Genomic DNA, 27,628 nt, shown 5'->3' on the forward strand with positions numbered 1-27,628 from the left:
GCAGATCTAAATTTTGATCTGCTATGCGACATCTCACAGGACGTTTGGAAAAAAGAAATTCTTAAGGACACAAGCAAGTGTTTCTAGGACTCAAGGTAAGCAAGTTTTGGGGGTGATTCAGCTAAAACTGAGATAAACATACGGAGTTGACTACACTGAAAAAGCAACTGCATTGTCTGGGTCTTCTAGATGCTTCAATACCGCTGTTTCTTCTGTAGGACTTACGTTGAACAATTGCGCCACCTACAGAAGGTTGAGAGAACTGCAGCAGTAAGAACTCAGGCTATCTATCTGTTAGCTTTCCTGCGGTGTCTCCTCCGGGCTACCTCTTTTCTTAAAATACCTGTCACCCACGTGACAAAAGCAACAGGATCGTCAACTCCCAATCACTCCTCAAGGATATGCCCTAATATAATAATGTGACTGCCTGGCCTGGGCAAACCCAAGCCAGTCCTAGGTTTAGACTGAAAAGCCCCCATCAGGGGCCCTGCACCTCAGCCTCTGCAGAGAAAGACTCAGTGGCATCATTTTGCTCAGTGACCATCGCAGAAGCTCACCAAACAGTCACCTAACACACGGATGGCCTCCCAATTCAAAATCCTTACATATGCAAAGTTTTTCTCCACTTCAACCCTTCTGAGAATGTTTAAATATAAAGTGAATTCTTAAAGCGATCTGAATGTTCAGTTTGCAGCACAGTTTTTGGGGAATAACAAGTGCACTTTCTACAATCTACCCCAGATTCCCTCTTTTCTCATTATAATTAATATTTGCAAGCTTCATTAAGCAGGCTTTCACATTTTCATTAATAATCCAAATGATAATGAACTTAAGCTCTGTATTCTGCTGCTCCAGGAAATTTAGTTTTTACCAGAATCTGCCCCAAAGGGTTTATGGAAAACACCCAGAGATGTTTTCCTGCCATCTAGTCCTTCCTGGAACCAGCCATCTGCCACCAGGCCCCTGAAATATGGAGCCCATGAGGTCTTGCTCATATGACCACCTCTCTGCCTCCCACTTCCTTGCCGCCTCTGACAAATTTCTTCCCAAGGAGCAGGCCCTTTGCTTTATTTACAACATCCTCAAGACCCAAGTTGATACGACAAGAAACTAAGGGAGGTACCTCCAGAGTCATGCAATTGCTCCTGCTTGGGTCCCCTCCCGGCAGAGCGACGACACTGAGTTATGGGTGGGGATGTAACTCTACCATCAGAGAGGCCTGTGTTCAGCTTCCTACTAGCTGTATGACATTGGGAGGCCCATCTCCGCTCTCTGAGCATCCCTCCTCATCTGGACAATAGAGAATGGGCAAGACAACCTCTAGCCCACATAGGAGCATATACACAAATATTCAAAGAATAGAATCAAACCAAATGCCCATTGACTGATGAATGAGTAGAGGCAGCCTGCTTTTATATGACAGAATGTCATTTGCACAGAAAGGAACAGGGTGCCAATGTATGCTACCCCAATGAATCTCTAAAATCATAGACTGAGTCAAGCCATCCATAAAAGACCAAGTCACAGGGGCCATGGACATGGAGTATCTGGAGCGGGAAAGTCTCTAAAGTGTAGTCTTGGCTGACTGGGGCTGGGGTTGTAGAGATGCAAGAAGGGAGTGGGTGAGGACCACCAAGAGAAATAAGCTATCTTTGCAGGCTGATGGAAATGAGGGTGCTTGTGCAACTTTGTAAATACACTTCTAAAGCCAATCAACTGAGCCCAGCAAGACGGTCCAGTGAGCAAAGGCACTTCCTGCCAGGCCTGACAGCAGGAGTTCAAGCCCCAGGACCCACGTGGTAGAAGAAGAGAACTATCAACTTCTGTAAGTTGTCCCCTGACCTCCACTCAGAGCCATAGCACACGCATATTCCCCACCCTCCCCACACATACATAAATGTAACTCAGAAATTAAACATCAATAACCTGAACACTTTAAACAAGTAAAGTCTCTGGTTTGTAAATTAAAAATGTATAAAAAACCATTTTAAAATGATAGGTAACTTGTAGGCTTCCAAATGTAGCTAGTTAGATAACACATGCAAAGTACTCAACACAGCTTTGCTCCTTCAGGCATGAGATAAAAGTTGCTCACTGTGACTTCCTGGAGAGCGTGTTCAGGGTCATAGCAGTAACTTGACAGGGGATAGAGGGGTACTCCAGTTTTCTATGGCCCTAACAGGTAGACGCTGACAGTCCCAGCAGTTACAGTTTAAATGAGAGAAATGATGTGATCTAGTTCACCTGTTGCTGTGCTAAACATTGTGACCCAAAGCAACTTGGGGGAGGAAAGGATTTATTTCATCTTATAACACCCAGATAATAGTCCACCACTTGCTCAGCCTGCTTCCTTATGCAATCCAGGCCCACCTGCCCAGGGTGGCCCCTCGCTGAGTGGGCCAGGCCCTCCCACATCAATCATTGAACAAGAAGATGACCCCGCAGCATTGCCCACAGGCCATTCTGATGGTGACAATTCCTCAAAGGAGGCTCCCTCTCCTGAGGTGACTCTAGTTTGTGTTAAGTCGACAAAACAAGCCAACACAGCGTGATTTTGCTGGTATAGCATGGAGGAGCTTCCTAATGTCAAAGTTTGTGTCCTCTGCCATCTGGCCTCCACCTTCTGGGTCCCCACATCTGCTCTTGGTTTCTCTTATCTCTGAGGACAGTGAAAGAGGATGGGGTTTGTGGGACAGACAATGCGTCCTCCTGTCAACTCCCACACCAACGCTCAGAGGAACACAATGCAGTTTCCTCCAGTAAGGGCAGCCATATTTACTAGGCTTTATCTGCATACAGAAGTCAAGCCCCGGAAATGGGCCCATAGCTTCTCTAGCAAAGGCAGTGAAGACTAAGTTTGACTATTTAGGTAGTGAGATGGTTCATCTTCTTGTCTACCTTGATTGGCTCTGGTGACACCCGGGTGTTTGGCAAAGCACACTTCTGGATGTATTGGTGAGGATTTCCAGATGGCTGGCATATGGCACAGCTGCAAGAGACACTCACACTGGATGTGGGTAGTGCCAAGGAGTAGGAAACATGGTCCCACAGTGTCACCAGTTCAAGAAGTACAAGAGTAGACCTGGGTACTGTGTGCAAGGAAATTTATTGCTTCTTGGAGACCCCAAAGACTTATCAGGATGAAGGACAGTCATTACTTCACCTTGGGTTCCCAGAACAGCCATAGTGACCAGGCTGACAGTGAAGTCCAGTCAACCTAGGCACCAACACTGAAGTTTTGCCTGCCTTCATTCATATATATATATATATATATATATATATATATATATATAATTTATTTATTATGTATACAGTATCTGCCTGCATATACACCTGCAAGCCAGAAGAGGAAAAAAAATATAATAAAAGATGGTTGTAAGCAACCATGTGGTTGCTGGGAATTGAACTCAGAACCTCTGGAAGAGCAGTCAGTGAGTGCTCTTAACCTCTGAGCCACCTCTCCAGCCCTTCATATATATTTTTAATTTTGTGTGGTTTACAATACATTTCAAATTGAGGCCCCATTTCTTTTCTTCTTTTGAGCTACTTAGTTAGCCCTCTGTGGTCTGAGGAGCCCCACACAGCCTGTAACAGATAGGACTGTGGTATAAACAAGAAATCCCAATCCAACCATCTCTGCTTGGTGGGGTGGAGCTGAGTGGGAGTGTGGTAACCCTCAGCAGAGACTTGTGCCCTGGGAAAAGGATGTGGTGTACCAACTGTGCAAGGGTAATTTTATGTGGCCCGTTAGCCTGCTGCTATTCACCCAGCTTTCTACCAGTCTTAGGACGGAATGACAACAGCCTTCACTGAGACACCCTGTCGATGGCTCAGGTCATGGAAACAATACCCTTGCACCTTCTGCCTCTCCACAACTTCCTCCAAGTTCAAGGGATGCCCACTGAGTGACAGGAAGGGAGTCCACAATCCCTTAGAGCGCCTGGCTCCAACACAGGGTGGAGGTCAGTGACAAGCTGGCTCACTCAGGGACGAAAAAGTTGGTGGAGTCTTACAAGTCCAAATAAAAGCCGGAAAAGGAGCAGCGGGGCTTTAGAACAGAACAGAAAACAGAATGGAATACAGCAAAATAGAATAGGAGGAGAAGAATCTACTACTTAGCTGGAAGAATTACAGAATATTTTCTATTCACGTGGGATTCTAGTCATCTCATAAATTCCACGTGACAGGCCTGAAGACCTGATATGGTGCCAGCTGTGTTTTATAATCATCCGGATAAAAGTACGGGAGTGAGGAAACAGCATACAGCCTCAAAGGTTCATCTAACATACCAGATACCATTTCAATAAATACTATTGCTCTTCCCAAATGCAAATTAGCCCTTGACTATTTGGAGAAAAGACCAGAAGGTCGATGGCTCTGGCTAGATAACTAACTGCAAGAAGGTCCTAAATGCAGATGCAATTATCACTTGCATACCTATATAAACCAGCTCAGACCCCAAGCTGAGCATCCCACAACACTGATGAGACTTTATCACCTCCTGCTCAGCTGCTGCATGCTGTATTGCTCTGCAGAGGCTCGGAGCCACTGGAGCAGGTGAATGGAAAAGAATGCAGGCTCTTGGCTTCCTGTTGTTTGGATCCTCTGGACTATATGCTTTGTTTGCTTTAGGCTGGGAGGTATGGGAAAGGTGAAGCTGAAGACGGGCTCTCATATTTTAATAATACATACCTGTATATTTAATAAAATAGGCATATACAGACATGAACACATCCATCCGCTGGCACACAAGGCACTGTTACAGCAACCGGGACAAGGCCTTCACCAGGGACTGGAAGCGGCTGTCACTCAAAGCTCTGACAGAATGAGGTATGGCCACATTTTTGTTTTGTTTTGTTTTGTTTTCCAGATTTCTCTATGTAGCCTTGGCTTGCTGGAACTAGCTCTGGAGACCAGGCTGGCCTCGAACTCACCAAGATTTGCCTCCCAAGAGCTGAGATTAAAGGTGTGTGCCACCACCGCCTAGGTTTATGGCCACTTTTTAAAACTTACCAAAATACCACCTGGCAGAGATGCTAATGTTTCAGGACTTTAATGATGTCTGAGGGTGTCACAGAGACACTGGGGACCTGAGCTACAGCACTGCCATGGGAACATGATAATGGAGCACCCTTTCAAAGGACAGCCACATGAGTATAGCTTGCCTTGGGCATTCTCATCAATTAGTGGCCCAGAGCTCTAGCCAGGCAACCCCAATTGGAGTACAATGAACTCCCAGGACACCCTGTAGCTTAGGTATTGTTGTTTCCAGAGATCTGAGGTATTGTTTTTCTCCAAGGAACCTCAATTATCCACATGGTATGGGGTTTTTCATTATAGAGAGGCCAAAAACCTACCTCACAGTGTCATACTTGGCGCCCTCAGCCTCAGAGTGAGGGACTCAGCAGATGGAGTAGTGGTGGGACCTGGACCTCACTGTGGGAGAGCTTTGGGCCCCATCAGTCAGTGCAGTCTGGTGGCTGTGTGCAGAGAACCCAATGCCCAGGCCTGCAAGGCTCGCTTCGCTGCTTATGAGCATAGCCAACAATGGGTAAGAAGAGGAAAGATGAAGGAAGCCATGGTTTTGCTCACTGACTACTACATTGACCTTGGTTGAGGTAGAAGCTGAAATTCATGAACTGAGAACCTGAGTAATCCCCGTTCTCTTTCTCTGTTTGAAATAAGTCGCTTCCTGCCCTAGCTCTTCAACCAAGTCCCAGGATTTCTGAGGAGCAGATTCTGAAGCCAGCCCATGGATTCTATTCCCACAGCGGTGGTGCATCCCAGGCATCTATACTCCTGTAAGGGCTCCAGGGGTCCCCAACAAGCTCTCTCATTCCCATGGGTCACTACAATCACATGATTGATCATGCCTGCGGTAATGGAGACTAACCGACAACATTCCCCCTCCCCGTCAGCTCCACACAGTCCCTTTGGCAAACACACATCTCACACCAGTTCAACTCAGCAAATGTTTATTGGGCACCGAGGGTAGTCAAGGCACAATACCAGGGGCTATGGGCACAATGACAGGAAGGCTGGGCCTCACTCTCAGGAGGCGTACAGTCGACGAGGGAGACAGACACGCTCACAGAAATACAAGGCGGAAAGACGTGAGCTCTGTGCCTGAGGTAAAGATGGGGGAGCAGGGGACACACATCACCTCAGGTGACTGACACCGGAGGTCCTGGGGAAGAAGGTACAATTCACACAGGTGGACTGGAGCGAGAGCTACTTCAGGCACAGAGGAGGGCAAATGCAGCAGTGTTCAGAGGCGGGAAGGCCGCCTGCTTGACTGGTGCTACAAGCTTAATGGAAGGAGTTGAAGCTGGAGGTTGAGGGGCTGTCCTTGGGCTACATGGTATCACCTAAAGTCTCATTCAGAAGTCTCATTCTGTAGGAAATGGGGAGCCATTGATTATGAGCTGGTGAGGGAGTCGACCTCATTTCCTCGATTTCAGACACACGTCTACGAACAATACGGGATTGACTTTAACACCAGCTTCCTGTTGTTAACTTTATGGGCTCACATCTGAGGGTCTGAGAGCAGAAGGCAGCTCAGACCTGACGGTCACACACCCTTTCCAAGGCTGCGCAGAGCTAAGACGCAGTAGCCTCACTAGGTAAAGGTTGAGCTTCCCTCACAACTAACCCTGCACTAACTCCAGAGAAAAGGAAGCAGTGGACAGAGCGCAAGGACAAAGCCGACTTCACAACCTAAGCGTGGCAGGGGTAAGCGCAGAGAAAGCAGGGGAACCACGGGAAATGGTGGAGATGCAAGGAGTAAAATCCAAATCGCCCGAACTAAGCCACTTTTTTGGAAGGCCTTCTGGCGTCACCATGCAGCCCTCCAGCCCTCTGGGTGAAGAGATCCTGCAGCCCAACTCACTGGAATCAGCAGATGCGATTGCTATGAACCTACACATATAGTTCTCTGCTGATGTAGGCTCCTAGGAGCCTGTCTAACTATCCAGCGAAGACGGGGAATGACGCCCTCCTCCCCCAGGGCCACCCCAGCCTGGAAAGGGGTGCGAGGCCACTGCTGTCCAGGTGGATACAGCAATGCTGGTCAGTGAAGGTTCACCCAGGACCTCCACCCCGGCTGAAGTGGTTGCTTGGGTGGGGACCACGGAGGAAGCTGAAGTGACTGCAGGGTTTCCAAGGAGAAAGGTCCCTGCGGTGCTGGCATGCACCTCTGGGCTCGATGCCACAGGGCCCCCGCCTCCATTGCTGATGGTCCACAGGCATGGGTAGGGACTGCCGAGACAGAGAGACAGGAACTGGTGATGATACTTCAGCAAAGAGATGCTACCACCAAGCCCATGTACATTCCCAGAACCTCTTGAGAGTGAGAAGAAGGGCAAAGATGGGCAGTGATGGGAAGGGGCCGTATGGCAAGGACTGTGTCTCTAGTCTCTATTTCTGCAGAAAATCCAAGAGACTCAGTGAGATATGGTAAATAAGAAAAAAAAGAAGGCTAGATTCTGGTGCTGGTCCCGCTAGTAACACCTTCCTCAGACTCAAATAGCATTTCATCGTCTGACACCCCCTTGCAACTGTCTAACATAGCTAAGGCAGTCAAAGGAAGGTTCTTCTACTGTACGAGCAGTGGTATGACCTCCCTCTGGCCAAGGCAGACAATGTGATAGATAAAACCAGCAGGACATTGCCTCCCAAGCCCTTGGTGTGGCTCCTCTACCACTGATCAGCTCTGTGGCCTTGGTCAAATAACTTCATACCTCTGAATCCCACTTTCTATATCCTCAGAAATAAACCATTCTGCATAGCTCAGAAATTGTTGTAGAGGTTAGATTAAAAAACAAATATGTGGTGTCAAGCATGTAGTATTCTCGAAGTGTTTTCTATCATGCTCACATCCCAGGGCCTCACCTCTCAACTCTGCTCCCTGGTACAAAGCCCATAAAATACTGTAGCCACAAAACAAAGAGTTTATCCCCAGCTGCAAAAGAGCCATCCAGTTGTCACTTTCACTTCCTGCTGGCTTACTGTCAAAACAATAGCTTAAACCATGAGTTCTGGGAGACACAGGAAGCCTCCAAGTCCCACTAAGATCGGGCTTCTGGCGTTGCTTACCCGGGTCCTGGATTGATTGGTCCATTGGTGTGGGGTACAGACAGGATGCTGGCATGAGGTGTGGAGGATAAGGAAGTCCAGCTGTCAGGTCCCGAGAAAACTTGTAGATTGTTGCTTGAGCTTTCTATCAGATTCACTTTGGGTAAATAATAATATTTCACTTGACAGAACATGCCAATATGGCGACCAGTGACATCATCTCATGACAAAATAGGAAGACGCTTGTGGTTCTTGAATGTCAACTACAGACCGGGTGCTACTCAGTTGAGAACCTCCCCAAACACCTCGCCGTTGTCACTTTATAGACAAGGTGCCCTGTATGACGCAGATCCATCTGACTCCCTTCATCGTCTGTTGCCCTTCAAGGATGGACCATAACAGCATTCCCTAAACAAAATCCCAGGGATGCCAAAGCCCAGAGGAGATGTCTGAGGTCCTGGCCTTTGTTCTCCTTAGAGGTCCCAGGAACAAAGCGGCGTTCCGCTTCACCTGGGTGTCAACTACAGAATCATTGGGTATGTAGTCACAGAGGGTGGGATGGGGACTGCCCGGGATGGGGAGATGCGGGAAGGCACAAGTCAGCACTGAGATCGAGCACACAGCATGCCAACTAGAATTAATACTGTGTGGCGGGCTGGGGTGTTGCTCGACTAGCAGAGTGCTTACCTGGTGTGCATGAAGCCCAAGGTTTGATCCCCAGTACTGCATAAACCAGGTGTGAAAGTACACCCCTATAACCCCAGAACTTGATGGTAGGGGTAGGAGGACCAGAAGCCTTAGCTACATATTTCAAGGCCATCCTAGGCTAAGTGAACCACTACCTCAAAATAAATAAATAAATAAATAAATAAATAAATAAATAAATAAAGTATTATATCCTAAAATTTTACTACGAGAATCTTCTTTTAAAGACAGGTTTCTCTATGTAGTCCTGGCTGTTCTGAAACTCACTCTGTAGAGCAGGCTGGCTTTGAACTCAGAGATCTGACTGCCTCTGCCTCTTGAGTGCTAGGATTAAAGACGTGCGCCACCACTGCCTGGGAAGAACCTATTTCATATTTTGAATGAATGTTGGTTTCCCTGAACATAGTAACAATTTCCCTGTATGTGTGTGTGTGAATGTGTGTATGTGAGCATCAATATATTACTGTATACATTGAATGTATATAGTGTTATAAGAAAAGAAAGAATACTGCCTTGTACTTTTTTGAATCTTCATTTGAATGAGTAGTGTATATGAAAGGAAAATGTGGGGCTGGAGAGATGGCTTGGAACTTAAGAGCACTGACTGTCCTTCAGAAGGTCCTGAATTCAATTCCCAGCAACCATGTGGTGGCTTACAACCACCTATAGTGAGATCTGGTGCCCTCGTCTGTTATGTAAGCATACATGCAGGCATAATACTGTATACACAATAAAAAAAAAACCTTTAAATTAAAAAAAAAGGAAAATACATGAAGAAGGAATGATAGAGGGCTGTGGGGGGAAAGGAAGGAGGAGATTCCTATTGACGACCCTGGTGCTAGGGTTCAGATGTGTCTCCCAACGTTCATGCATTAGGAACTTAATCCCCCAATGAATGCAACCGTGTTGATAGGTGGGGCCTGTGAGAATTCTCATGACTGGAGTGGCACCATTACTGTGAAAGGGGATTCTTTATCTTAACAAAATAAATAAATAAGAATGTAGTCCCCTTCCCGCTCTCCTCCATGCTGTAGTGCAACAGCCAGAAAGGCCAGTGCCTTGGTCTTGGACTAGCCAGCTTCCCTTGTGAGGGAATAAATTCCTTTTCTTTACAAATCACCCTACCTCAGACAATATGTCCTGCAGCAGAAAACGAAATCAGGCCTGGGGCATGCTGCTGCTTTTCACGGCTGACACTTGCAACCTCTTTAGTCTCAGCTCTTACCAACGGTACCCCTCCTCCACCTTCTGTCCAGATCTGTCCCCAGAGAGCCAGGGCTCTTTCACCTTTCTGCGTCCACGTGGGGACTGCCTCCCCGGAAGCACCCTGCATCTCTGCCAGCGATGCCTATCATCCTCCCTTTCGTTCCTGTGACTCCCACTTCCGTTCCCTGTGGACATCACTTTCTGCCCACCACCAGGCCGACCGACTCGCCATTTCTTCTTTCCCACAGTCCGTTGGTCTGTGTGTTTTAGATTGTCTCCCAAACTTTAATGTGCCTACCAGCACCTGGGGATCTTGTTAAAACACGCACTCTGGCCCCAGAGCGGAGCCTGAGACACCAGAGAGCTAACAAGTTCCCAGGCGATGCTGCAGCTGAGACCCCCATTAGACCACTCGTTCCCCTGTATTATGATTGTTTCGTGATGTATTTCTGTAGCTCCTCTGGGGGAAAGCCTGGGTCTTAATCACCTTCCTAAAGGAGGGCTCCGAAGGGAGATCCGTGTGCTTTGCGCAAGGAAGAACCTGGAAGCAAAGCGAGGCCCTGCCAGTTCGCGGGGTCGTTAAGCTGCTGTCTCCACACTGGCAGCAGTCCTGAGGCTTCCAGGGAGAGATCACCCATGACCGGGAAGCCTTCTGCAAACGCAGAGCTCGGGTGTCACTGAGGGAGGAAAGCGCCATCTCCCGCGGCGCGGCATGAACTGCACTCATCTGTGTATTTGGGATTGGCCATTCATGTTAGGACAGGAACCTCCGCATGGGTAAGGTATCTGAACATCTTGTCCATGTGCCTAAAGCAGAACCCGGCATGTAACGGATCCCCGGGAGTTATGTGGTGCATGAATGATCAAAATTAAAAATTAATCTTTGCTTTCATCGCCTTCTTTTTTCCTTAACAAATCTAATATGCAGAGGGGGTCTAAGAATGCAGAAGGCCAAGACTGACCAGACAGCAGCCGATAAGGAAAAATGACAATACCAATTTTAAAATAAGGCTGGAAAATTGTAGGAGTAGAGTCTGCATGCAGCCAGCTCAAAGACTTGAACAACTGGACTGTGATTCTCCTGCACTGGACCCAGACTCCTGAACCAGGACAGTGATAGGGAGGAGCCCTCAAGGACAATGAGATGATTGTCTCAGACCCTGCAACTTGACTTAGCATTAGACGTCAGCCTAAAATGATCAGTACATCAGGACCCTGAGTTGAGGCCTTTCATACCCATTAGAGACCACGGACAGGGCTGGGGCTGTGGCCCAGTGGTAAAGTCCTGGCCTACTATGCATGTGCCCTGGGATCAATTCCACACATGAAAGGTGAGGAGCCTAAACTCTCCTATCAAATATTAGTGTATGAAATAATACATATACATGCATTGTGTGTGTGTGTGTGTGTGTGTGTGTGTGTGTGTGTGTGTGGTGTATGTGTGTACTATAGATGAAAAGAATTCCACCTCCAGGTACTTCTTCCTAACAGCTATGCACCCCCGAGGTACATGCCCAAGGGTTTAATCAGCTGAACCACACACCTGAGGGAGCATGGTTTCTATGCATGTACGCAGACGGGTAAGGAGCCTGCCGACGTCCTCGGAGGCCAGGGTAGTGCTCACAGCCGTGGTGGGTGTGGGGAGCAGGCAGCGGCAAAGGCGTAGCATACTGGTAATTGGTGTTTCCTGCTGTGCACATGCCATCCGGATTGGAAAGGATCCAGCCTCCCACTAGAATAGACAAGAAGAAAATGCAGGAACTTCCACACCAAAATCAGATAGCAAAAGTCATTCTGGCTTAACTAAAGTAAACGTCAGTCTAGCAAACATTAGACGTGTGTATAACTCCCTGTCTGCAGACGCTCGGGTTGGTTATGCAGTTACACAGGAAGAGGGAAGGTCCCTCTCTTCTCTACCCAGTGGGAAGTGATGTCTTCCAGCAGGGCCTACAAATAGGATTCTGAGAGCATAGAAAATGAGGAGCTAACTCTGCACTGCAAACCTTTCACTGAACTTTCAAAAGCCCACAAAACACGTCCTAGAGACGGTTGGTGAAGATCCTGACCAGAACGCCCTACATTAAGTGGGTTTGGGGGGAAAAACTAAGACTTAGCCATGTGAGCCCTGAAACAAGAAGCTATTTCAGCTTAAATACCAAACGGACGCTAGCCCGGGGCCACAGCCGCCCCTTGAGCACAGTGACTGAGGATCATCACCTAGATCACAGCAACGTGAAAGTGGAATTGGGGCTGGAGAGATGGCTCAGCGGTTAAGAGCACAGACTGCTCTTTCAGAAGTGGCTACACTTGGGGTGGCTTATCTTGATCCAGGTGGAGCTGATGAAGAAGTCAATGGGAAGGGGATGCTGCTGCATTTTTTTTTTGAAATTTTTTTTTAAAACCCATTTTATTTATATTTTACATATACGAGTGCTCTGCAGTACACCTGCAGGCCAGCAGAGGGCACCAGATCCTGTTACAGATGGTTGGGAGCCACCATGGGATGAGTGAGAATTGAACTCAGGACCTCTCAAATGTAGGCCCTCAGCGTGTTGGGAGACAGCTCTAAAATGCTGTTCTTGTGGGGAGATCCAGATGTGTAAGTGAGTCAGCAGCTTTCCCTGGGGCTCCCCCTTACAGGTCTTATCAGACCTACCCAGAAGACTTTCACAGGACATCACAGATTCATCGGAAGGCAACCTGGCCTCCAGGATGGAACTGCTTGCTCCCTTTACCCTTCCACAGCGAACACCACCATCTCCCCACCCCCACCAGCAGACACCTCGAGGCTCTTTCTGTAACCCAACAAACTATTTAAGTTTTAACCACAAAGCCCTTTCCTTGAGTCTCTGGTGTTTCTGTATGGCTCTCATATTCTTTCATGTTTATAATTTATATACTTCTATTTATCAATCAGTCTATTTCTTAGTGTCTAAATCATAGACACTTCAGAGGAAATTTAAAACTTATATATACTTCTATTTATCAATCAGTCTATTTCTTAGTGTCTAAATCATAGACACTTCAGAGGAAATTTAAAACTTCTCTATATTGATTATTAGATTCAGGAGTCAGATGTTCAGTAGGCAAAGCCAAAACTCAGGATTAATTTCTGGCAAAAACAAGGCAGAGCCCACACCACCCCAAGGGCAGTTAGTCTGCCCAGTGCTGTCGGCACCTCAGGCTATTTGCTGAAAGCATTACAGCTGGGGTGGGTCCACCCTGGTGGTAACCTAAACAAGAGAGTATTTGACTGCAGTCCCTTTAAAAGGCTTTCCTAATGGCTTCTCTGCAAGGCTCTGCTGACAAATCTGCAGAGAAGATGACCTGCAGTTTGGGGCTAGGAGGGGGTGAAGAATTCCAAAGCTCTCACAGGGCAGCAAGAATCATTCTCTACATTCTGCCAGCATCAAGCTAAAGGGGTTGTCAGTCAGGACTGAGTCAGCTAAGCAGGGCTGACGTGCTCACAGAGACTGCAGCAGCAAGCACAGGGCCTGCACAGGTCAGCACTCAGTCTTCCATATATGTGATGGCTGTCAGCTTGATGTTTTTGTGGGACCCCTAACAGTGGAAGTGGGTAAATCTCTGACTCTTTTGCCTGCTCTTGGGGCTCTTTTCCTCCTATTGTATATTCTTTAGTTGTGTTTGGTTGTTGTCTCTTAGAGGTCTACTCCTTTCTGAAAAGGAAATGGAAGAGAAGTAAATCTGGGGGAGAGGAGAGGGGGGAGGAGCTGGAGGGAGGGGGAAATGGGGTCAGATGTATTGTTTAAGAGAAGAATCTATTTTCAATTAAAAAGAAAAATGAGTATGTCAGAAGTGAGCCTCACTCCCTTGTCACTGTTCTAGGGTTACCATTGCCACTTCACAAGTCTGGCTCCACCCTGAGGCCTCTGCTGTGCTGGGGCATGGAGAAAGAGGCTCCACCAGGAATGCCCGGTACTACCTCAGAATCATAGGTGTGAGGAGCTCCAGGTCTCCCGCCCTCCAGAAAACTCAACTACATTCTAACACCTGAGGCCACAGCCTGTTGAAGCGCTGCAACGAGGACCCCAAAACGAAGAAAATGAAAACTTCAGACCAAAGAAGCAAGAGTGGAAAGCGTGAAGGGAGAAAATAAGCCCGGATGCCTGTTAGGAGACCTTATCAGAGAGCTAGAGCGGGCGACATTAATGACTTCCATTCCAGGGTCCTACCTAAGGTTTGCTTGGGCTTCTTCAGCCTGGGAACCTGGCTTCTCTCTAGGAACTCTAGGAAAGGCAGACACTTGCCTCAGGTTAGAGGAATGACTGATGGGGGTCTCGGTTTGGACTAAGCCCGACACAATCACGACAGTAAAGCGAGCATAAAGAGAGACAGCTTCCCGTGTGGCCCCACATGCCTCCCACATGCTATCCCGCCACTCACGGTGAGAATAGGTCACGTGCTGGCTCTCAGAGACAGCCTCCGGGATGTCCTTTAGGTGGTTTCTGGAAGAGTAATGAAGATCACAGAGTCTGTTACAGTCCCGCGCAAAGCACGTACATCTCTCTGCAGGGGGTGATAAACTTCTTGGAATAAGAGCAATCAAAGCTGCTATCCTCCCCAGGTTGCCTTCCCAGGGACACTGAGTCTACACGGAACAAGTTTACTTTTCCTTCCCCGTTAGTCCTACAGCCATCACTTTTTACTTTGATTTGATTGGTTTTATGATTCTTTGACGTGCCTCACAAGATGAGACAGTAATAACAATAGTTAAGATCTGCACAGGGGCCAGGCGGTGGTGGTGGTGGTGCAGGCCTTCAATCCCTGAGTTCAAGGCCAGCCTGGTCACAGAGCGAGTTCCAGGACAGCTAAGGCTGTTACACAAAGAAACCCTGCCTTGAAGAAAATAATAATAATAATAATAATAATAATAATAATAATAATAATAATAAACTGCACAGGGTTTTGGGACGATCCATATGTGATATATTAGATCCACCAATAGTGGGATTAAAGACATGATGAGCACCACAGCCCAGTGGATTTCTGAATTCTTTCTATCATGGCATGCTACTATCACTTTGATGTAGATTTTGTCACCTCATGTACATCAACTTGTTCTTTAGGACCTCTGTTATCTCAAAAACTTATCTAAGCATTGTCCTCTACATCATCAAAATGTGCCCAGGCATTGAACAGAACAGATTCCTGTGGCATAGCATTAAAGATGGCTGTCTATCAATCCATAACCTTTAAAAGGAAAAGGAAATATTAGACATTTTATTTAAAAAAAAAATCAGTGAAAGCCGGGGATGGTGGAGGCAGAGACAGGTTAATTTCTGTGAGTTTGAGGCCAGCCAGCCTGCTCTACTGAGCTAGTTCCAGAACAGCCAAGGCTAGCTATATAGAGAAACCCTGTCTTGAAAACAAACAAACAAAAAAAAAAAAAAAAAACCAGTGAAAATTTTGAAGCTTGGTCAGTAAAGTCCGGACACTTCAAAGGTGACCCTCCCTGTACTTTAGGAGTCAATAGGGACAGGAATGGTTTACACTGCTCTTTCATTTTAGCCTCCATGGCAAAAAAGGCGGGGAGTTGGCAAGACACTCGCGCAAACTGCTAGTTCACCATTCATGCCAGTACAGAGATCCTACATGGAGAAACGGGGGGAATTACTAGAGCCATATTCATGGTTTGGAGACTATAGCTGAGTTTGTAGAATTCTTGTCTAGCACACGCAAAGTTCTAGCTTCACTGCCCAGCACCACGTACGTGAAGCATGGCGGTTCATGCTTGTAACCCCTTGTGAAATGGAGGCAGAGAGATCACAAATTCAAGATCATCCTCAGATACACAGTGAGTTCAAGGTCAGTCTGCTCTGCCTGAGATCATGTCTCAAAAATTAAAGTAAAACACCATACATATTCTTCAAAAGTTGGGAAAGCATGGAGAAAATTATTTAAAACCTAAATCCCATTTTAGGTGGTTGTGCTACATTCAATAACCCACAGTAAAACAAGGCTGATAAAACCCTGACAGCTGCAGGCTCTAGTAGACCTACAGGAGCTGCTCTAGGGACAAATTACTGTCATTTGGTCTGAATTTTGTTTTTGAGTTTGTTCAGCACTAAACTGACCATTGCGACATATTTCTAGCAAAGGCAATTCAAGCTCAAGTTCTGCTCAGGAAGCCCCATGTTTGCAGAATTTGGTTCACAAATTCTTACTGAAATCCTTCCACTCACCTTTCCTTGGCATCCAAGAAGGCCTTGGCGAAAGGGTTGTACTTGATTTTGAGAGCTGTTATCTTGCAAAGACAAGAAGATGGGTTACCGAAACAGTGCACTGCAGACACAGCCCTGGTCTCCCCGTGAACTTCTGTAAAGTCACAATTCCCTCTTCCTATTTTCTTCCCTTCCCATGTCCCATGGTTCACTTCTGCACTGACCACTGCGCTGTGGGACAAACACAGCAAATGATGCGCAAAGTGAGGCAAGTGGGCACAGCGTTTGGGATCACAAAGAAGAAATAGCAAACAAACTATTGATGTCTGCAAGAGCCTATGACTCTGTGTGAAGGAAGAAAAGAAAAGAAAAGTAAAAGTACAGCTCTTTCTAGAAAGGGGGAAGGGGTATAGGTCAGGAGCAGACGCCCTGTTATTTCTCTTGGCTTAAGCCTGGAAAGTTTGGGTGGGAAGTGAAGCTGGCACTGCATGCAAAGGAGATTTCTGACTCTCTCAGCCAGCCCCACACTGACTCAGCTCTCAGGGAAACCGTGTGAGCAGTAGGAGGGTCTGTGCTTAGATTTTACACAGCTTGATCGGCAGGGAATACATTCAAACTCAAGGGATGGCTAAGCCAGGCTAGGGAATTTGCTAGAAGGATAGCCCTCGCCAGGCAGGTGGTTCAGAGAGAACTGTCTGGCACCTGTGACCAGGTTAAGTTTCTAAGCATCTCCCAGATGCTCAGTAACTGAGTGACAAGGGCCAGTGGCTGAGAGCGAGCAGCATGCAGATGGGCAGGGACCACTGTCTGGGCCATCTCCTTCAACACCGACTCCTCCCAGAGAGAAGTGGAGAGAAGAAGGCTAGCTGAGAGACTGGGGTGTTGAAAGACAGCACCAGTGGGGAGGATCTGGCAGTTTCTGTTCCTGCTGGCCCACTGCCAGGCTTCTGCCAAGAGCCTGGGTTTCTTTATTGAACTGCAATGACTCTCTCTCTCTCTGTATGCTTGCCCTAAGCTAGGTCTGCAACGTCATTTCACATATGGAAACCAAGATGCCAGTCTCCAACCTGATGACCAACAGGGCCCTTCGAAGGAGACAAAACATGGCAGACTGTAAAAACCTTCCTCAGAGATGCTAGTCCTGCTGCCTGGCTCTGTTAAAGCCTCCACATAAAGAAACATGTTTAAGCAGCCAGAAGTTATCAGTTTTTTAATGCTAAGATTGTGAGGGGTGAAAGCGTTTGCTTCTATGTGGGGTGAAAGCTTGGCACATATATCAAAATCCTCAACATATTCCCTGTGCAGAACAATCCTTTCTCTAAGTGTTCACTATTAAGCAAACTATGATAGATTGATTTCCCCAGCAGCATAATTAAAAACAAAGCAATTTAAGTTCTGCTAGAGGCAGGAGGTTGCTCATATGAATGTCATACACCTATATAAGCAAATACCAGAGTAGTTATAGGAAAAAGAGATATGGCTGGATGTAACTTTATAGAAAGGGACCCACTATGTACTATCGAGTCATTTAAGAGAGGAAAGAAAGAAACATAGAGCTGATATTTACAAAATGAACCAGAACCGGTCTGAACTGGTTTGAACCAGTCTAAACCAGTCTGATCCGGTTTGAACTGCTTAAACCGATATGAGCCGGTAGGAACCGGCTTGAACCAGTCTGATCTGGTTTGATCTGGTTTGATCTGGTCTAAACCGGTTTGATCCAGTCTGAACCGGTCTGATCTGGTTTGAATCCATCTAAACTGGTATGATCTGGTCTGAACCGGTTTCAAACAGTCTGAACCCGGTTTGATCCGGTCCGAACTGGTTTGAACCGGCTTGAACCAGCTTGAACCAGTTTGAACCGGCTTGATCCAGTCTGAAATGGTCTGAGCCGGTCTAAACCAGTTTGAGCTGGTATAAACCAGTTTGGTCCGGTTTGAACCAGTCTAAACCAGTTTGAACTGGTCTGAACTGGTCTAAACCAGTTAGATCCAGTCTGAACCTGTTTGAGTGGGTTTGTCCAGTCTGAACCGGTTTAAACCGGTTTTGATCTGGTCTGAACTGGTTTAAACCAGTTTTTATCTGGTCTGAACCGATTTGAACCAGTCTAAACTGTTTTGATCCAATCTGAACCGGTCTAAACTGGTTTGATAAGGTTTGAGCCAGTCTGAACCAGTCCGAACAGGTTTGATCCAGTTTGAACCGGTCCAAACCGGTTTGAACCAGTTTGATCTGCTCTGAGCCGATCTAAACTGGTTTGAGCTGGTCTGAACCGGTTTGAACTGGTCTGAACCAGTTTGATCCAGTCTGAACCAGTTTCTACCGACCAAGCACACTAAGGGAACCATAACAATGACTCAGATCTCCAATAGACTCAGCAATTTTATAGTGATATACAAGTGTGTCTGGTCCGCCCTGGGAGAGGCTGCTTTGGTGGACTGCTGTCACATGGATCTTGTGTGTGTCCCAAAGACCCGTATGTGAAGGCTTGGTGTCCCTGGGAGCTGGTGGAATAGTTAGGAGGTAGGCGTGAGAAACTCTACACTGACTTCACTATTTAGCTTTATCACTGTTGAGAAAGTCCAAATCCTCAAGACTTAAATTCTGTTCAGTCTTACTCACTGGCAATAAAAAGACATCCCACCGACTCTACCATGCACTTCCATGTAACTTTGACACACACACAGAGACACAGGCACACACTTGCTTACCTCCTCGTTCTGATAGGCAGTCACAGCAATGAACTGGGTTTCAGGGAAGGAGCAGTTTGTGACCATTCGATGGGCACCTCCAACACGCACTACGTGAACCTGAGGTTCGTATTTATGTAGCGAGTTCAGCATTATCTGTTGAAGGGGAGAAAAGGTCTTAGAAGGCAAAGCTAAGCCTAGGACATCATAGTTGATCAGCCAGCCAGGGCCGTGGGTTCCTCCACCCCAGCTAGGGACAGACACATGAAGTTCTATGTGAAAATGAACGGGGACATTTTTTACAGGCATTCTCAGCAAGCCTCTCACTGACACTCACACCAGGATCAGAGGCAAATGGCCAAAGTTAAGCTTTCTCTAGTCTACCCAGATCCCAGCTTCCAATTTCTTGCTGCCTTTGTGTTCAGTATGACAATATACTTTTCAATCTGTTTAAATATATATTTGTTTATATGTGAAGAATTCCAGGAATGCAAAACTGTTAGCCGTGCCTACAGGGTAAAGAAATCTAATATCAGAAGGTTATGCAAAATTTACTCTTCATGATTTAAATGCAAGACTATTTAAAGCCTTGTGCTGTGAGATATGGTGAGGCAGGAACAAGCAACCTTCAGATTTGCACTTTAATAAAGAATATTCTGGCTAACACAAAGCCTGGGGGTGCATTACTTCTACCTCCTAAACTCTGAACTCCTGTGTTCCCTGCCACTTAGCACAGAGAGAAAGGAAAAGACCCAGGCTCAGAACAAACAAAGCAAAGCATGAAGGCCGGGGAGAGGAACAGGCCTTGTCCCCCAAGTCCCATCTCCAACGCCTGCAAATGGTCTGCATTTTATAAAGCAACTAACAGCCTTACCCAGGGAGCTGGATTTGCAACCTGCTACAGAAACGGAGGAAAAAAGGCTCCACATCGTGTTTACCCTAATTGGAGATTTTAAATAAAACATTCCTTATTTAAGGTTTGTTTGGATTTTTTTCTGAAAGAAAAAAAAAGCTGATTCAATATTCTATTGATAATTATCATAATGCCCAAGCAGAAGAAGTAATTATTTCATTTAGGAGCAGCTTTTTATTAAGGTATTTGTCTATTGCCAAAATGCCACTTACACCAAAAAAAAAGGGGTGGGGGGAGAGGAAAACAAAACCTGGTACCCACAAACATCTCCCTCCCTGGGCTGGGTAAAAAGCACCGCAGGCAAGACAAAACGGAAAAGAGCCTGGTGATTAAGTAAACTAGCGCACTCTCTCCCGTTCTCTTAACGTCAGGAAGTCCATTAAAAACTGAAGCACCAATTAAGAGCTGTTTATTCCTGTTTACATTTGGACTCCAGGAAATAACCGGCTTCTGTGGGCAAAGAGGCCGGTGAGGACCCCTCTAATTGCTTAAATGCACCCTTGATATTTCTTGATTGGTGTGTGGGGAGGCTGCGCGTACCTGCCCACCTCCGGTGAGCTTGTTGGTCAGCTTCACTTTGCTGAAGGAGATAGGAGCTTTCATCCAATGAGCCCCGAAGTTGGGCGAGTCGGGGTGAATGTAGACACAGCTGTGGCTGGAGACCTCCGGCTTGCCTGCGGGAACCCATTCCCCATTGACGTACTTCCAGCGGTGACTGTCTGTCGGGACAAAGTCCAGCAGGAAGGAGTACATGGCATTGGGGTCCAGCCCTGTGACGCTAATCTTCAGCACAGGGAACATCCGTCTGAAAGAAGCCAGAAACAGCCCCCAAAGGGGACATTAGAGGATCCCTTCTCCTTTTTGCCCCAGCGGCTTTTCTGCCTCTGAGACCTTCCACGGAATGATCTAGAAGGGAGGCCACACAGACAGCAGCTAAGACCAAAGCCCCAGTACCAGAGCCTCTTTCTATTAATGCATTCGGCATTGAGGTTGACTATAAAACACTGTTCTGTGTGTTAAAATCTGCGGGCCACCGGTCTAGTCAATTCCTACAGAAGGACATACAGACACGTGTGTCCTCAGATGCTGCATTCTCACGCAGCTCTGTCTCTAGCATCCTGAGGCTAGAGACCCACCCGCCCCAGACTCGCACGGAACCCTGATTAGGAATAAAGGACGCAGCACGTAGAGGGCTGCGTGGGAGAGCAAGCAGGAAGCGGGATTTTGAGGGACCAGCTAGAGTTCTTTTCCTATAGGACTTCTCAGAGACTTACCGTACCCAAGTTCACTGTGGACACAGGAAGGAATGTGAGACTGTGTGCACCCTAAACCCCGCCTGTCTTTGACCATTTTGTGGGGATCTCTGTTTAAGGCAAATCAGTCTTGAGATTAAATATGAGTTCACTGGTCTTTCTTCAACCCTCTAGAACATCTGTCTAAATATCTCACTTCTAATGCTATAGCTTCCTTATTACCCACAAAGAGAAACCACATAGCCACCATCACTAAGTTCCCCCAGTTCTTTCTAGACTTCCTGTTTTCAAAAGGAAAAGACAAGGGAAGTGCCAACCAGGGACAGAGTAGATAACCGCATGTGCTCCCAACGTCCAAAGTGACCCAAGGTAAAATTCTAGAACAGCAACAGGACTGGCCAGCTGGAGGTCACGAGGCTAAGGGCAGAGTGCCAATACTTGGCACGTTTACCAGGTATTGGAATAAATACTTCACGAGAATCAGCTGACTGATTTCCTGCAGCTTGATAAAGCCTCCTTGCTGTGACACTAGTTTCAATAAATGAGCCTCAGTACGTGCATCAGAAATAAAGTGTCTACGGGAGAAAATGCATCAGATAATGTGTTCCCGGCCCATATTTTCGGCTGAGAATCACATGTCCCATATCACTGTCCTCCTGGAGATGACTTCTCTTTCAGGTCACCGGGAAGGCTAGTGATGCAGCATCTTCCCTGTTCCTCTTTCTTCTGCTTTTTTTCTTAGACGCAATAGAAGCGGTTTTTCGCCGTTACTCTCTCTTGACATCAGACTGAACTATTCCTTTTCTCTGTGTATTTGACATTTTCAATTAGTTTAATAGTGTTGGCCCGGTGTAGACAAGAGGGGTTACTGAACGCACACATGTCATTTGCAAAGAAACATAAATGCAGACATCAGAGAGATCCATAAAGTCGTTTTGACAGCTGGGAAGATGGCTTGTTCACAGGAGGTATGGTCGCAGATGGTCTCTGTCTTCTGGCCCCAAGCTTTCCCCAAAGTGATACATTTTGGATTTCTTTTCTTCTTCTTCTTTTACATTATTTAAAAAAAAAAAAACCTTACAAGGGTGACGTGTGGTCACTCGTGAATAGTGACAGAGACCAAGTGAAGGAAAGAGTGGCACTTTCAAAACCAGCCTGGTCTACATAGTGAGTTCCAGGTCAGCCCAGATAACATCGTAAGACCCTGTGTTATAAAAAAAAAAAAAAAAAAAAAGAAAGAAAGAAAGAAAGAGCACAAGCATGGCAAATAAATTGTTGTTTTGTGGACTAAAGTTTAAAAGCACTGTGAGGCTAGGATGCATCTGTCGCAGGTTATTTTAAACAAGAGCAAAATCTGCGAAGCGTGTCTGTTCCGTCACACTGAGCACAGAATGATGCAACTGCTCAAGATGAAGGCGTGACATCAAACACTGGGAGAGCCTAGTTCTCATTTACCACTAACAAGATGATTTAGCGCAAGGTCCTTTTCCAATGATAATAGTTACCATATGCACCCAGGGGTTAGTATATGTTATACCTTACTTAAGCCTTCCTTCACTACAAAAAGGTGTTATTACACCCCTGTTTTAGTACAGAGGCCCCAAGTTTCCAATAAGCCTATTAGGCGAGAGACTAAAAGAAAAAGCCGTATCTGCTGGGGCAATGAGAAGGAAACCCCCTGTAGGATGTTCCAATAGGCTTGGGTACCCCTTCTTCATCTCTCAACTCTGTTGTGTGAGGTCTCAGTCACAAAGAAGGAGCCCCTAATGGCATTTTTTCCTTCTTTCTAAATTCAGATAGACTTGATATTGTAAGGAAACCAGGACTGCACAAGGAGCTTCTCAGCATCACTATTCATCCTTAAAGCTTACAAGAAAGATGTCACTCCACACCTTTAAGGACAGCTACTGTAGAAAAGCAAGACAACAGAAAGTGTTGCTGAGCATGGAGAGACTGGAGCCCCTCCCACAGTGCTGTGCAGGATGCAAAATGGTAGAGTCACTCTGTCGGTATTATTATTTAATCCTGCAAGTCCGCTCCTAGAAATGTATACAGGCAGGATGAAAACACATGATTACACATATGTCATAGCAGCAGTATTACAAAAATGGACAGATCCATTGAATGATGAATAGATGCAAAATATGTTATATCTATATGATGGGGTGATATTTGGTCACAAAAGGTCCACAGTGCTGCTGCATGCTATAACACACATGAACCTTGAAAACACTAGGTTAAGAGAAAATTTTTCACAAAGAAACACATATAGCATTATATGTAAATCTAGAATCCAGAATAAGTAAATCTAGAGAGGCGAAAGGCAAACTAGTGGGTCAAGGGATATAGGGTTCTTGGGTGGGGAAAAGACAATGAAATGTTCTACATCAGTTGTGGAGAAGGATAAACAGTTCTAGGAATATGTCAAACCCATTGACCTGTGTGCCTTAAGTGTATGAGTGATATGTTATATGAATCACATCCCATAATAATTCTGTCAATTAAATAAAGATGCTTGGACAGAGGTCTTATATGAAAAATAATAGAATGATCGACTGTTTCATACCCTTTAATGATCCGTTTGCCAAGAACTTTATAATTATCCTTGATTTTGAGATCACCACATGGATGAACTAAACAATGACGTGTGGTTTTAATTTCTGTTATCACAATGGGGAATGAATAAGCCTGTCCGTTTGTCAAAGGTCTTAGAATCAGACTAGACCTCCCTCTTAGCCAGGTTAATCTCCTTCCACCTCATCTTCCCCTGCCCCTTCTTTGTCTTGACCCACAGTGATCTTGAAACATCACCTATGACCTGTAATCATGACTCGTGGCAAGGTTTTGCTATCAGAGATGAAATCCACTTCTATTCAACGTGATTTTTTTTTTCCATTTTCCCTCAAAGCATGACGAAGCACAGAGAGGGTTGAGTCTCTGAAGAGTTTGGAGACATGGGAATCAGCTTCTAACTCACAGATTACCAGCACTTAATTCACCCTTGAAAATAAATCTCCACAAAGAGGAAGAGGGGGTGATGGAGAGGGTAAGCAGAGAAAATGAGAAAACATGAACAACTCGTCCCCAAACACTATGCTTGATGGGTCATGGGTATTGAGTTTTACCCACAAACTTGGCTTTGGTTTTCTTGTGAAGCTAGCAGTTTTTATTTCACCAACAGGAATCTTGGGAAAGAGCCCTGCTGGAAGAGGTTAGCAGGAGTTGGGGCTACAGAAGAAAAGTGGAAGCAACGAGACCAACTTTGCAAGGAGGGGAACAATCAGGAGGTTTTGCTCAAAAACAGCCTTCACTCTCCTTGCCAAACAATAAACAGTCACCAGAAGCTCACGAAAGCTGTCAGGGTTGAGTGTGTGTGTGTGTGTGTGTGTGTGTCCATGTGCACATATGTTGTATAATTACGAAACACATGAATGTTAGTACATGAAAGTAAGCAGGCATAAGCTCAGCCGCAGTTGTCAATCATGTACCAGTCAGAGGGGAAAGAGCAGTAGCATCGGGGGAGGAGCAGATTACGCAGGTGCCTATGATCTTTGTAACTTGTGATTGTAAAGTGTAGAGAAAACGACTCTTGGGCTACCCAGGCATGGAGAGGAACCTGCCTGAGATGTAACCCTCGGTTTTCTCTTTTGTGCTGCCCTCCCTGGAAACTGCCAGCAGGAGCACATCACTAGCACCCCCTATTCCAACCCTGCCTCCCCAGCTCCTGTGTATGATAGTCCAGTAGCACCAGATAGGTCAGAAAATGCTTCCAACTTCTTAAAACTCTGTACTAGGTGAGTTTAACTAACTCAAAATTATTAAACCGCATAAACTATACGTGAAATACAGCACTTACTTGTCTCTCAGATGAAGATGTTTATAGGTAAAGAAAACAAGTACATTGGGTCTGAGCTCACAGGCTACCTGTCTCAGCTACGCAGGAGGCCAAGGCATGAGAGAGAAAAGCTCAAGACAAACCTGGAATTCAAAGTAAATTCAGGGCCAGCCTGGGCAACTTAGTGAGACCCTTCGAAAGAGGGCTGGGAATACAGCTCGGTAGTACATCAGTTGCCTAGTATGTAGGCAGTCTCCAGTCAGTACTGGAAAGGCACAGGGAGGGAGGGAGGGAGGGAGGGAGGGAGGGAGGGAGGGAGGGAGGGAGGAAGGGAGTGAGGGGAAAGATAAGAATGGAAGAAAGAAGAAAGGAAAGAAAGAATAAAAAAGAACAGGAGGAAAAGGAGGATGGGGAAAGGAGGGAGGAGGGAAGATATTTAATTTAGTTGCCTGTATAGGCAGAACTGAATTTTTTCCTGCAACTTAACACATAAATTCCTAGCTTAAATGGTGGAGGGGAAGGTAAGTACAGACGGGGAGTATTGTAGTTACCACTGTGTTTGAAAGCTTATCAAACCCAAATGACTAAAGTATTTGCTGCTGTTGTTAAATTTGTAATGGGGAGGAACAGCGGAAAGAAGGGGAAAGGGAGCCGTGGAGCACACGTGCCCAAGGCTTAGCTCACTGATCTAACCAAAGCTTCTGGAAAACTCAGCCAGTCAGCGGCTCACAGGACCAGGCAATAAAACAGCTTTTCCATAATTTTAAACTTTAAATACTGAAATTTTACGGAGGTTTTAAAAAAGGTAAGCAGCACTCTTTTTGAATGGCAAAGGTACATTCTGCTATAATTTACTATCAAATTGAATTTAATAATGTCTCATAAAATTTTACTGCCTTTCCTAAAACACTTGGACCATATTTTAATCTATTGGTTGAACTTATTTATATTGTAATAGAGGGTCACTTTGGTGGACAAATATGGGATCTAAGCACCTGTGAGATTACACAATAATAAAGCACAAACTGAGTGCTCTGCCCACAACCAGACCTGACTAAGTTTTTACAATCACAACATCACTCATCTTTGAAAGAGACCAAATCCACTTAAGAGTTTGGGGCAATTCTTTGACGTTAAAAATATTTTCCATCAAGAAAAGAAACGAGAGAAATGAAATTTTCAAGTATTAAGAGTAATAAAATGTAGAGTACACGTATGGGAGTCTGTTCAGAAAGGAAAATGTCATTATCACTCAAGGCTGATCCTTTCCCTACTGCTGGAACCGCAGTTTAGAAAACGCACTTATTTACAGTCTAACTTTGATTCACAAAGCAGTTTACTGTCACGCAACGGCTCTCAGGTTCATAATTCTCTCAGCTTTGCAAAGGGATAGCTCATTTTCCATGCCGTGTCTTATTCAAAATTAGAACGCTGAGACAACAAGAACTGAAGCATTTTACTCAAGGACAAAAGCCAGCCTGAAGTTCGACTGGCTTCAACTTTTCTCCATAAGCAAAACTTCCCTCCAGGTGTCAGAATAAGAGTCCTGGCTCAGCCGGCACTCCTGCAGACATCCTTCGGTGTTTCATACTTTTGTGCCCGTGGGTACCAAAAGGTACGTGAGCGCCATATCGGGAGGCAGTGCGCCTGAGCAGCGAGTCTCTTTCAGAACATTCGCATCTCCTCTGCTAAGTGCAAGCTTGCCTCAGAAGCCCCTTAACAGACGCAACTTCACAGTACCTGAGCCAGACCAGCAGGGAGCCGTACTTATAATCCCCACTCTTTTCAGGGGAGGCTAGAAAAAGAAAACTTCTCGTCCCTGAGACAGGGTACTGCGGCTTCGTTCGCTCTCACAGTCCCGAACACACAATCCTAATGGAGCACTCGCCCTCGAGGAAGCAGGTGGAGGGATAGGCAAGGTGGTTAAATCTGCCCTTTCCATCCCAGGCTTCGACTAATCAAAATGGTCTGACAAGTTTGCTGTGTTTAAGAGGAGACTGTGTAGTCTCCAAATAAAATCAACTTTTACGTTTCTCTGAACAGGGCTGTGCCCACGTCTGCTCCGGGGTACGTAGTCAGTCAAAAATTAATACCAGTGTCTGACAGTTGAGCCCACTTCCCCGGTGCACGGGGCATGCCCTCCTGCATAATAATCCTCCGTTTAATGTGTGTGTAAGACAGGTGGCTCCATCTTCCACTGCTCTGATGATCTCAGAGACATGAATTAAGTTGGCTGAGTGACAGCCAGCTGAGACGTCTTTCCGTCTTTCCGTAAGGTGTTCCCTGAGAGCCTGGAGCCTCTGAAGGAGGAGTGGCAGGCAGCCTCATCAGCACTAAGGGTGTCTGACCTTCCTCGCCCACCCAAGGCCAGCACAAGCAGGATGCAGACAAACTCACCTGCCATTCTTGGTCACGATCATTTCATTGGTGACTTCCTTGAACCTCTGCCAGAGTGGGGCATCTTCCAGGATGATCTGAAGTTGCTTCTCTGTAGGATCTCCCTTCTCCCTCCCCGCCTGAAGCTCACTTTCCACCACATTGAGCAGGCGAGACACCGTGCCTTCACCAGCCTTCTGCGTGCCCAGTTCACTCATGGCTATAGGACCTCGCAAACTTTGCTGAGAGCCGTTCTTTGCTCTTTGCTTCCAGCTCCTTCCTCCCCTCACTTGCTGGCTCTTCGACCCCAAGCTGTGCTCAGTGTCTGGGAGCAGAAGATGCCTTGGCTCTTGCTTAAGCTTCTAATATGAGACCCCTGAAAGTCTCCCAATCAT

General features: G+C 46.2%; 1 protein-coding gene and 1 long non-coding RNA gene across 2 annotated transcripts; one reads left to right on the plus strand and one right to left on the minus strand.

The window, feature by feature from the left end:
• LOC126511352 (uncharacterized) lies at positions 1-8,903 on the plus strand. Its single transcript, XR_007594670.1, has 3 exons — positions 1-95; positions 4,713-4,830; positions 8,263-8,903. It is a non-coding gene; the product is annotated as an uncharacterized lncRNA (long non-coding RNA).
• Tbx19 (T-box transcription factor 19) lies at positions 5,983-27,451 on the minus strand. The gene is made up of 8 exons (XM_050158433.1): positions 27,255-27,451; positions 20,310-20,574; positions 18,878-19,012; positions 16,188-16,249; positions 14,389-14,450; positions 11,528-11,716; positions 8,095-8,230; positions 5,983-7,257 (listed from the first exon to the last, which is right to left on the minus strand). Exons 1-8 carry the CDS (start codon positions 27,449-27,451, stop codon positions 6,963-6,965), a joined length of 1,341 nt encoding a protein of 446 aa, XP_050014390.1. The 3' UTR covers positions 5,983-6,962.
• Between the last annotated feature and the right edge of the window lie 177 nt (positions 27,452-27,628).

The sequence above is a fragment of the Alexandromys fortis genome, unplaced genomic scaffold (assembly GCF_014885135.2).
Source record: "Alexandromys fortis isolate MF-2015 unplaced genomic scaffold, M_Fortis_MF-2015_v1.1 scaffold_97, whole genome shotgun sequence".
Classification (NCBI taxonomy): Eukaryota; Metazoa; Chordata; class Mammalia; order Rodentia; family Cricetidae; genus Alexandromys; species Alexandromys fortis.

Bases quoted from the DNA above. Each gene is read 5' to 3' on its own strand.
- Tbx19 (XM_050158433.1), bottom strand. From the start codon at position 27,451: ATGAGTGAACTGGGCACGCAGAAGGCTGGTGAAGGCACGGTGTCTCGC. The intron at 16,250-18,877 runs GTAAGCAAGTGT...TGTCTTTGCAAG, and splicing joins CTGCCTATCAGAACGAGGAG to ATAACAGCTCTCAAAATCAA. The intron at 14,451-16,187 runs GTGAGTGGAAGG...TTACTCTTCCAG, and splicing joins TTCTTGGATGCCAAGGAAAG to AAACCACCTAAAGGACATCC.